Source organism: Gekko japonicus, unplaced genomic scaffold, assembly GCF_001447785.1.
Source record: "Gekko japonicus isolate JY-2015 unplaced genomic scaffold, Gekko_japonicus_V1.1 scaffold469, whole genome shotgun sequence".
Taxonomy (NCBI): Eukaryota; Metazoa; Chordata; class Lepidosauria; order Squamata; family Gekkonidae; genus Gekko; species Gekko japonicus.
In genome coordinates this window covers 491,823-504,299 of record NW_015173138.1, presented here as the reverse complement: position 1 = coordinate 504,299, position 12,477 = coordinate 491,823, and the positions used below count along the sequence as shown (strand labels likewise).

At 41.0% G+C, this 12,477-nt stretch overlaps 1 protein-coding gene across 1 annotated transcript in view; it reads right to left on the bottom strand.

The window, feature by feature from the left end:
- LRP2 (LDL receptor related protein 2) overlaps positions 1–11,623 on the bottom strand; it is a 241,739-nt gene extending 230,116 nt beyond the window's left edge. Inside the window, exon 1 of the mRNA XM_015422244.1 lies at positions 11,476–11,623. Within this exon, the coding sequence (XP_015277730.1) occupies positions 11,476–11,623 (148 nt within the window). The remainder of the gene's footprint in view (positions 1–11,475) is intronic.
- Between the last annotated feature and the right edge of the window lie 854 nt (positions 11,624–12,477).

The window sequence follows — 12,477 nt, the reverse complement described above, 5'->3', positions numbered from 1 at the left end:
CACAAGAAAATCTTTGGGCCTACTCTCTTTGCTGTGTTTCTTCCTCAGTCTATGGTATTTTATATTAGCATGCTTCCCTCATGAGTTAAAGTTTCTTTTCGTCATCAGTAAAATAACTTTCATCTGCTGGTGCTGCCTCAGAGAAAAGTTGTGGAAGAGAGTTCCTATCAAATAAAAGAACTGGTTGCCTGTTAGTGGAAAGTTTTTTTGGAAATTGAGTTCCTGTGAACCACTTCAGAAACAGATGCTATCTATTTTGTGCAAAAACATTGTTAGTCACTACTGCGGAAGTTCAACAAAACGAAGTTTATAATATCCAGATCCTTCGTTAATTTTAATGACTTATCTACATGAACTTTGAAGACTTCCCATGAAATTGTACTTTTGGATCTTATTATATGTGAACTGTACTTTTTTGGACTTTATTATCTTGATTATCTTCATAATATTTTGCATATTGTAATTTATAGAGTTATTGTATTATCACCTAGTTGTAGCATCCTTTGTTACACAGCTTTTTCTGTTTTTTTGTTTCCTGCTGTGTATCCTTTTCTGTATAAGAATTTGGTGGAAGGCACTAAATTAAGTAGCCGGCATTTAAAGGATTTGAGTGGATCTTGCAAAGATGCTGTTCTGTCCGCTCTGCAGAAGACGTTAAATTAAAAAAAAACAGTTAATATTTTAACATCTTCTTGTTTAGATTTATGCTGGAGCTATTCTGCTATCACAGCACTTACTGTAACATGGTGATTTCAATCCACTACTGTCAAAATGTCCAAAAATGATGCTCCTTTTAAAAGAATTATTAGGAGTGTTTGAGCCAGCCAAAAAAAAAACATGTCAGATAGGAAAAGCCATTCAACACAATTTATTATGTCAGCATCAAATTCATGTCTCTCCACTAGAGTAAACCAAGCTCTAGTACTAGAAAATTGTGGGAGCCTGCAAAAGGTGATTGATAGTAGCATTTTTTAATTGTCATACATGTGATTGCATCGCAAATATATGACAGAGCTAATGGGGAGAAAACTCAGGCTCCAGTTAACTGCAAAAGAAGGGCTTTATTAACGCCATAGATATTCAACTCTGTGGCAAAGAAGTTAACATTTGATTGAGAAGCTAGATTCGGATGTCTGAGAAAATACTTATAATGTTGGAGGGAAGTACCACCCTCAATTAAATTACCCATTGCACTCAAAGGAAAATGGACTATAGAGTGCAAGAATTTAAACCTCGGGACTCTTTCAAATTTGAACCCACATTTGCAGTCTTTCTATTTCTATGAGCAGGGGAGAAAGCTGGGAACATCTTTGCCAGCTGAATCAGATCTGGGCCGAGCCTCAGTTACACATTTTAATCTGTGCACAGCCGGTGGCATGAGCCAAAGGGCTTTTAGCCCACGCCTTGTCACCTGTGCCCCCTGAGTGAGCCAAATTACTGTCTGTCTGTTTACACTATATTTCTGCATTTGTTCTGCTAAGCTGCTTTGAGTCTCCAGATGTGGGGGAGGAAGCGGGGTATACATGCTTCAAACAAACAGCAAGCAAATAAATAAATAAGCTAAATTAATTATACTGAGAACTAAAGGTGCCAGGAATGCAAAAGAATTCTGATGGCAAGAGTACTGAACGTGAATGTGGCATACGTACAACCTATATATGCGATGAAACACTGACGTGTTAAACAGAAGCTTGTTTTAGCACCAGATGCGAGGTACTTTTTGTAGAATGAGAATAACCCATTTAACTCTTATTAAAATCCTAGCAAACGATGTCCAGTTTGTTGCCATTTCGTATTTCTGCCAACCGGTGATTTGTTTGTGTGTGTTTTTTTATGTACAATCAATTCACCATAAGCAAATAAAGAGCGCAAGCAGTACACTGGCTAAGAGGAGTTGAAAACTTAATCACTTCTCCACATCTCCAGACCTCCATAGAATTTTATTTCTAACATCACCCTATATTTAAACACACACACAAATCAAAAGTTATGGGAGGAGGACAGCTCTAGTTATGAGTTTGTTTCTCCTTTCCTGGATTCTACTCCAGCCATCGTGCTCTTCTAGTCGTAGAAAACTGTGTTGTCTGTACCTACTGTCATGATCTGGAGATGTAAAGTGCTTTGAGGTTCACCAGGGGTTCCTGGGACCCTGAAGGCTGCTTACTTTCCCTGGGAAGTGATCCATAAAATGCACCAAGTGAGAGAGGAGATGCTTTCCTCAAAGAGATAACCATTTGCTCTACCTGCCAGGAAGGGCAAGGTGGATAGCTGTTGTAAACATGATCTTGGTATTGAGATGAGTGGAATGGGTGCTCTTGGATGATTGGGAGAGTTAACCATCCACATGGGGACAGGATCTCTAATTCTGGATTGGGTAAGATGCTTTCCACCAGCTAAGACAGGAAGGGTTAAAAGAATGGTAATATCTGGTAGCAGTTTCCCAAATGCTACAAATCAGATTCCCCTGCATGCAGCATTTGCATTTGGTCTACAAACATTGAGGAAGCTTATGTATTAAGTCTAGTTTAGTGACATGGATTTCCTGTTCTTTTCCTTAGGTTTATACAACCTGTAGGCAGCATGATAGTCATTCTCCCTTTTCTTGTGCTTATTCCTATAGCAGTAAGGTAAAAATTAATTGAAATTTTTGTATGGCACTGTGTGTGGAGTAGCCAGGAAATGCGGGGGGGGATTGTTTGTCACCACTAGGTGGTGAGCTATGCTTATTTTTAGGCTGAGAATGCCGTGACTTGCCTAAGTTCACCCAGCTAGCTTCAAGTGGAGAAATGGGGAATTGAACCCAGTTCCCCCAGTTTAGAGCCCGCTGCTCTTAACCACTACACCAAACTGGCTCTCAGCAATAATGTTTTCCTGTTTAAGAGAGCAGAATGTGTTTCAGGCTCCTCCCCACATGACCTTGGCCACTTGATCACACTCTCACACATGCACAGGAGAAAGGCCGGAGTAATTGGGAAACTCTGCCCTTTGTACCTCCTCAGAGGCAGCCTTTACTAGTGTTTTCCAAGTCACTGGTAATGTGGGAGGCTGGGTTCAACTTCGAGTGGAGGCACCAAAGAAGAAACACGCTTACATGCAAATAAGCATGTTACATACATGTAAACTCACACAGACCCAAGACAGGTTTATGACATCTATACCCCCTCACATCTATAGATTGTCTTTATGCATGCCCCTTCCTCTGCCGACCCCAATAACAATGAGAACGGCTTGGAAAGTCCATGAGGGGAGGAGTGGAAGATATTAAATTTATCATGCCTGAGATGTAGACCCTTCTGGTTTTTGTAGTGAAGGTGGTACTTTCCCAGGTGTCAAAAGCAGAAATGCCAGCTTAGTTAAACCACAATGCCTAGGAAAAGGAGAAGTCTGCTTAGATTTAGTAGATGGGGTAGAAGTACGTTCCCAGAAGACCAGACAAACCTTCAATGCTTACAAAAGTTAAGGCAGCTTTGATGCCCGCAGGAAAGCAGAAATATTTGTAATGCCAGACTTGAGCTAACCACAGTATGATGGGTGGCTTCCAACTTCTGGTCAATTCAAGGAACACTGGGTTGCGACTGAAATTATTGCTGTAACCAAGAATCTGCTTGTGTTCTTTATTTGTGTATGGTGAATTGATTGTACATGCCCAGACATGATGGAATACATGATGGTATGTAAGAAAAGAGGGTGAGCTATAAGGTCTTGGCTGACACAAAGGGAGATACCAAAGCCGTGTTATGGAAAACTTCCAAGAATCCAAATGAAGAACCAGGGAGGAGAAAGAGGAAGGCAGGAAGAGAACATATGCATGTCCACCAGGTGTCCAGAATGCTATGGACGTATGACTTGGAGCATGAGACATAGCCCAAAGGCCTCATGCCTATCTTATAAAGTAAAATCATCCCAGAGGGAGCCACTGAGAGGAGAGGATAAAATCTGGACTGCCCCAGAAAAAAATCAGAAATATCCCTTGAAAGATTTCTCCTGATTATACCAGGTATAGACAAGCACTTTATGTCCGGGTTTAGAGCTAAAGGCATTTATAGGGTAAGTGACTTTCTCTTTAATGGCAAAATCAGTACACAACAACAAATAGAACAGAAATAAGGTACCTCAAATCGGTGACTGTCCTTTTCCCAGCTCCATCATATGATATCAACTCTGTCATACATCTAATATTAATAGAAATTTGACAACTTTTGAATCCTTTTTGAAAAAACAGGGTCAAGAGGTCAAAGGTTTATTAGCAAAAATTTATCATTTATTGAGTAAGAAAACCTGGACAAACCTTTCTTCAATTCAACTAGCTTGACAGAGATATTGTGGAACGACGTTTTCAGAAACAAAATGGAGCCATATTTGGTCTTCAAGTATGTTTACCAGTAGACATATTAATTTAAAGCTACAACACTTTAAATTATATGTGAGGTGGTACCTTACACCCGACCACTTATTTAAAAGTTTACCTGTGGCTCAAATAACAAACCCAAGAAAATTGGCTGAGAGGAGAAGAGAACCTGATCACTGTTACACATCTCCAGACCTCCATGGAATTTTATCTCTAACAGCAGCTTGATTATTTTGTCATTCTTCCAGAGTTTTACCATGCATCACCTATGAAGAAGAGTGGTAAAATCTTTTGCATGTGTATCTTCATGCTAACTCAAAGATCAGAGAGGTGTGGGTTACTCTCCAATCAGGGGGGAAAGCAGGAAATATGGTAAATGTTGACTTTTGTTTCTTAAGAAACACCAAAACTGAACTACAACTCTGTCAGAACTACATTCACTTCAGTACGGAAATCTGCTCACCGCCATCTCCTTTGCCCAGAATGCCACTTGGTTATGCCTTAAAGGGGCAGTAGCATATAAACAATCAAACATGAAGTTTACAATCATCAAATGGTACTCTGTGTTATCCATGAGTTAAAAGGCTCCTAAGCCCACGGCTTGTCACCTGTGGCTCTAAGTGAGCCAAACTAGTCTTCACCTGAAATCCTGCTTTGTAGTTATATGTACAGTCCAATATCTAATCTCTAGTTTGCATAACTGTCATTTGTATTGTCTAATTCCATATAAACTATTGGGCCTGTACAAGCTAATGCTGGCAGGTAATGGTACAGGTAGTGGAGAATGAATCCTTGATACCATGGCTGGTATTAAATCCTGAGTATCATATTGGATAAAGAGACCGAGTGGGTGCCAGACGTGTGGGGTTTTTTTTTGGGGGGGGGGAGGTTGGTTTCTTTAACCTGTTTTTCTACTGAGTGGTCCACTTCTGTTGACAAATAATTTCATGTTGGGAGACTGATCCATGACTAGCTGTCTGCCGAAGGCCTGCCCCGCTTGGAGTAATCTTTTTTCTCAATAAGGTAAGTATACAGTTTTACAGGGTTAACTCTTTTGAAGGGTTAAAGAACTGCTCATCATAATATAATCTTTCCTGCAAGGTTGGACTTAGAGTCACTTAGTACCTGCATGCAGCCTCACCTCGCAAGATAAGTACTACAGTCTCAAGAAGTCCCTCAGACGTGTTTCCCATTCTAACATATTTCTTTTTGTTCTCTTTATTTATATATACACATACATGTACACACAGGCTGCCTCTGTCGGGTCCCTGCATCAGCAGGTTGATCCAAAAGATCTTTGTTTTTTCGAACACCATGCTTATTACTGCAAAACACAAGAGATAGTGGCATTATTTTTCATTTTTTCTTATTTTCTAAAACCTTTGTCATTTTTTATTTTTTTAACTTTTTTCTTTCTTTCTCCAGAATTTGCTGGCAAGGATCTTTTTATCACACTCTGTTACACTAAAAAGTGACTCTGTTCACAAAATGAAGGTAAGGGGTTATCCTTTCCTTAATGGATTACTTAGCACAGTGTGCAGGAGAAAAGAGTCTGGTTCTTTTATCACTCCTGAGTGGGTGGGAACCTGCAGATAAATAGGAAATCTTATCTTAAAAGCTGCACTGTCAGGAAGGAGATAGGTCCCATTTCTAGTCTTGCATCATATTTACTCTGCTGTGATTCCATTAACTTTTCTGGAGATGTTTTCGGTTTGTAAAAAATTTAACTCCACTAATGAGTAGTGTTCCTTACAAATCAGTAATTTTGAGCATTGTTTTGAGAAAATAAGGGCAAATCCACATATAATTGGATATTGTTGTGCTATAGAAATCATTGACATGTGGATTTTTCTGCATGGACAAGACAATCTAGGAAGTTATGATAATGCAGTATCTATTGATATGTAGATCCAGCCTTTTTCTAAATGTCATGATTGATGTGTTAATGTGTGTGGGGAGGTGAACTGAATGTTGCTTACTACCCAGATCTTTCTTTCAGGGCCTGCATTCTAGGAACACTAGTAGATAGAACAAATCACATAATGAAGGGTTGGAGTGGACATGAGATTTCTGCGCTTCCTTTCCCAGGCCATTTTGCATTGGACGAAAAATCCTCTGGCGTACTGGGCAATGTGAAATGGATCTGTTGCGCCCGAGGTATTCCCAGGAGCCCTCTTCACCATCACCTATTTCCTCAAAACCTAATGATCTGAGAGGGGCAAAGATAGACTCTGGAAAGGGGGAGGCTAGTGGGTCTCATGCTTCAGACCTTGGAGATGGTCAGACACATTCACAACAGTGTTCAGGGATGCCAGTTTTTTGTGTGAGTGTATATGCGTATGGTTGTAGATCACCGAATGATTGCATCTTAATTTTGTTGTACTGTGTACAGTGACAATAAAGTATATTATTATTTCAGCAGTGGCACCCCACTTATGGAATGCCCTTCCTATCAAGGCTGGCAAGGCTGGCATGGTGCTTATGTTGCTCTCTTTTTTTGGTGCCAGGCCAAAACATTTCTCTTCTCCCATGCTTTTAGTTAAGGAGCTGATGTTTAGCAACAAGGATTCTATGTCGTAGACTCGGTGTTGTACTATTTTGGTTTATTTTGCTGGTCTTATGACTGTTCTTAATAAATTTGTTTGTTTGTTTGATGTTTAACACCATTATAGTAAACTGTTGAATGTTCACTGCTTTTATTTTCGGGTTTTTTTTTAAAAAAAATCCTGGATTTTATTTAATAGTGGTTTAATAGTGGTTAATGTTTTCTGTCTGTTTTCTGTCTTTATTATGCTTTATTTTGTAATCCACCTCAGGCAGGTTTCCTGGAGAGGTGGCATAATTAAAAAAAACAATAAAGCAAATAAACAGTCACAGCCTTCTGCTCTGCGGCCATTTCCAGCTCATAACAGTTTAAATCACATATCCATAAAAGCAATACAATGGAGAATAGCAAAATCCAAAGCACCATAAAAATTATCATACGAGACTCACAAAAGAGCCAAGAGCAAATCAGCAAAAGTGCAGTCTGTGGAACATCAGCAATAACAAGAACCATCATAGAGCAACAACAATAATACTTCATCAACATTATCAAAAGGGTTGAGAACATCTTTGCAGAACATCTGAAGTTTAACAAATTGTAGTGGGAAAATTCTACAATAAAGACCCTGTTGTCTGGTAGCCAATATCCTATTTCTGAAGGAGAAACAAACTGAGCAGAGCATCAGCAAAATATCTCTGTTGGTAGGCAGATTTGTATGGGACAAGGTAGTTCTCCTAACACCTGGAGCCTTAAAGAAATAACGCTTTGAATTGTACCTATAAACAGACTGGCAGCCAGAGCAGTTCTTTCTAGCGTAGCAAGATTATTGAGATGTGTTATCCAGCTAGCAATTCTGCTGCTGTGTTTTCAACTTGTCTAGTCTTCAAAAGCAGCCCTATATAGATTGCACTAACTTAACCTGGGTGTCATTACACCATAGATAACTGTTGCCAAATCCTGCTTTTGAAGAAAAGACCGCATCTGGCGCCCTTGTTGGAACTGGCTATAGGTGTCAGCAAGCTACAGAGGAGACCTGAGCTTCCTTCTGCAGATACAAGTCTGGCATCACACTGAAGTTGTGATCCTGCTGGTTTTGGGAAGTGCGACTCCATCCAAAACATGCTGACTCCTTAAAGCCTGATTGCCTATATGGGTCTTTTTCCACACTTGGATCTCACCTCTAGTTTTATGAGTTCAACTCGCGACACAATCCCTTGCATTTATCCCTGGTTTATTCCGGGACAAGTGTGGGGTGAAACCGGGGTGAACACAATGTAATGTGGAAACAAAAAATACCCCGAGATAATTACAGGGGTGAACTCGCGTGTAGTGTAGAATGTAAGTTCGGGAACAGGGTTGAACCAGGATTTAAGGTCTAATGCGGAAAGGACCATGGCATGATCAATCAAGAGCACCTCGTCTGGACTTTAGGAGTGTATTAGCCATTAAGACCACCCGGAAAAATCCTGGTGGGCTGATAGCCTAGGGGAACATATTTCCCAATTCACGTGAGATGGCAACCACACAGAGGTCACGTTACTGATGTGCATCCAATGTGATCCAATTCAAAGGCCCACAGGAGATTCCCAACCAAGAGCTCATGAAAGGGCAGGAAACTTAACAAAGGACGCTGTCCAGCCTTGGCACATCAGTGGCATGTGTTCAGCTGAAAATGATAAATAAATGTTGGGAACTGCTCAGTTCACATGTAATTTGGGGGGCCCTGAATAATTCTCTCATACGGCTTCTTATATGTGATGGATATTTAAATAAATACAAAGCTAAAGAACGGAGGTTTTTAAAAAGCATTTTAAGGAATGTGGAATCTGCTCTGATTCCTTTGTCAAAGAAAAATAAAAATTTGAATAAATAAAAAGAACCCTCCCACCTTTCCCCCTATCTATAAAATAGGAAAGGATGGCATTTTGGTCCAAGCATAAAGCACAGGAATAGATTTATCTCCATTCTTCTGCAGCCTATAATCTCTGCACTTCACTTCCCAGTCTATAAAAGTCACCCGGCACATGAGCTTCTTGCGATACTTAATTCCAACAGAAAAATCTCCTTGTCAACAAAAGGCATTTGTTGTTACCTAATGATACAGTGGGATAATGGAGAAGAATGGCTGCATGGGAATAGATTGAAAGTTTAATTAAAGGATTACAAGTCCAAAGAAATCATAGGCCCACAGGCTCACCATTATGCTGAAGAGGCTGGATAACTTGTTGAGGCACTTTTGAAGGGAATCAGGTATGTACATCTAATGCAGCCTGGCTAATCTGAATTCCTGCCATCTCTGAATCACTTCTGCTCAGATATATTAGCAATTGGAAACTTAGATGGCAATAGCAAATACACATTTTGATAGCGAGATATTGTGATATGAGTCACATCAACTTAGCTCCCATAATTAGGGTTGCCAGGCCAAGCCAGAGCACTCTCATCACTACTCCATGGCAACTGGTTGGAATTTGGGGGGTTGGAAACATGGTGTTGTGTGCACCATAACATCATTTCCAGGGACCCTGGAAGTGATATCACATTGCCCTAGGTATTGCCAGAAACTCTATGATAAAAACATAGAGATTCCAGCCATTCTTAGAGGTACTTGATGTCACTTTCACTGCAAGAAAGTGCCCCATTACACCATGTTCTGGCCTCAGAACCTCCTAAAGACTCAGTCTAAGTAAACCAGAACATTAATCATGTGTGAAAGCAGTTACCATTCTAGGCTAAAACTAGTGAACTGTATGTCTGAATGCCCACACACACTGGGCGAAATGCCTTTCTATAAGAATCCAGGAAGTTTAAAACCCTTCTTTTCTGACATCCCCCAGTTTTGGGGGAAACCGTGCCCCCAAACAGTGATATCACTATGTGACATCCCTGACGCAATGATATCACCTGGAAGTGACATCACCACATTGGGCCGATGCAGAGCACAAAGCTCAGTGATTTGAAGCCAGTTTTACCATAGAGTTTTGCCCAAAACCCAGAGTGTCACCACATGACATCCCCCAACATGATGACGTAGGGAATGTCCCAGAATGCCCCGTAAATCCCACCACCACCCCCGGCGCAGCGAGGGGATCTGGCAACCCTACATAACAGGAATGTTTTTTAAAGCATTTTTTTAAAAGAAAGCCCTCTGTTGACATATTTCTATCTAGGCCTGATTTTCAGTAAATCACAGCAAGAAAGTGGCTCTGCTATATACAAGCTGCAGTCAAATAATCTACCAATGACTGAGGAAAAAGTTCCCAGCCATCACTACCGCCAAGGCTGGGACTACTCAGGAGTAACCCACAGTTTCTCCCCCCCCCCACTACCCACAACCATAAGTCAATTTACTTAGAAAGGTGCAACTCTGCATAGTATTGCCCTGTAATTAAGAGGTCCCAGTTGCAGTGTGTTATGGGTGAGGCATGCCATCTGTGTTCCATTTTGAAGGACAGTTCTTACAAAGTGTTAAATGATCAAATTATGGGGGTCAACTGGATCCAATGTGCTCCAGCATTGTTATGTTGTTATGTTAGGGGGCTTCCATGCTCCTGAGTTCTGGCACTTTGCAAACTATGCAAAACTGAATTATTGAGGAGGGCATTTTTACAAAGATAATAGGGCTTTACTATAAACAGAATTGATTTCTAAAGAATGCTTTAATAAGGGGAAAGAGACTGTGGACTATACTACCTGTGTATAGTGTGTACAATCTGTTGCTGTATGTATTACGTATGTAATTTCTGTATCGTTTAATGTGCCTTGTTTAATGTCATGCTTTGTTTCAGCCTTGTACCAGGTTTTTAAACTTGATTTTAACTTCCACACTCTAATCTTATTACATTGCTCATTGGATGTCTCATCCTATTGATTGCACTGACTTACACTCTGTAACCTAGTTTGAGTCTCAGTGAGACAGATGGACTATAAATAATGTAAATAAATAAATAACCCATAAAATATATATACACGCTCTAAGCTATTGGTTTCTCAGCCAAGCATATACACCTAAGTGTCTGATCTTCAAAGTCTGCCTTCCACAGTTTACCACTACAGAGCTCAACAGACCTTAGTAATATAATTTTTAAGAACTTCCATACATAATAGAAACACATTTATTTAAATTAGATTGCTCTTAAAATAACATAAACAATTGGAGACAATGATATGAAGTTTCTCAGAGCTTCCTAAAGATTTATCCAAATCTGAATCAAGGGTGACACCCAGTGGCTAAGTACCGTAACAGATTTCTCAGTCTGAGGGTCAAACTAGACAAGTTGCAATAATTTTAAAAATCTTTTGCGTGTAACATTTATTTGTGTGTGTGTGTGGGGGGTCATCTTCCATTCAGGAATTGCTCCCCTTTATTTTATTTATTTACAGAATTTATATTCTGCCTTTCTGCCCAAACAGAGCCAGCAAGGCAGCTGACAATTAAAAGCAGAACATTATAAAACTATAAAATAGAATTACACCAGGGTGTGTGTGTGTGTGTGTGTGTGTGCGTGTGCGTGGGAAACTCAAAGGAGGAACCCCATCCCCCACCATTGCTGGGCCAGCACATCCAGGCCCAATCACTCACCTCGGGGGCGGGGCTTTGCCATGGCAGTGTCTCCAAGGTCCCATAATGCACAGCTGCGGCAGCCAGACCCCAGGTGTCCATAGCCAGGCTCCCAGTGTCCATAGCTACGGTGGCCAGGCCCCAAGCAGCTCCCTGCATCTGCCGCCATGGCAGCCAGCCCCAAGTGGCTCCTGGTATCCACTGCCTCTGAGGCTAGGCCCTGAGCGTCTCCCGACATCCACTGCTGCTCCAGGACTCCAATGTAGCTGCTGCTGGGCTCCAATGAAGCTCCCAGGCTCCACACAAGCAAATGGGAGCTTTTTACATTTTTCATTTTTTAAATTTACTTTGGGGAGAATTTAAACATTTCAGATTTTTCTGCAAGTTTGGCAGGTACGCCGAGTTTGCTGAAAAATCTCTATAGCCTCTGTGTAGCCCGAATCCATGGATTTAGCTATCCCCAGATGGGGGCCACATGTGGCTAACAGTATATGTGACATACATAGTTCTGTGTGTTTTCAGAAATTCCTGAATCACATTGAAGGGTTGGGTCCAATTTGAAATGGGGGGGTAGTGATAAGATTGCCGACTCTGGGTTGGGGAGTTCCTGGAGATTTGGGGGTGAAGCCTGGGGACCATAGAGTGTGGGGAGAGAAGGGACCTCAGTTGGTACAATGCCATAAACTCCATAAAGTCCACCCTCCAGAGCAGCCATTTTCTCCAGGGGAACTGCTCTGTGAAATCTGGAGATTAGTTGCAATTCTGGGAGATCTCCAGGCCCCACCTGGAGGTTGACAACTTTAGTGAGTCAGCAGAGAGCCATCTTACAGAATAGCCTACTTCTCCATTGTGTCTTTCACCTTTGATGCCAGAAGTTACCTCAGCAATGCAAAAGAGAATTCAGGGAAAGGGTCTGTGGGGAGATAAGTCATTGTTGCCCTTACATGTGTAATCCCTTTGTCATTAAAACTGGATCCTCCCCAAACTCCTCCCTTTTACACAATTGAGAATTATGTGTATGCA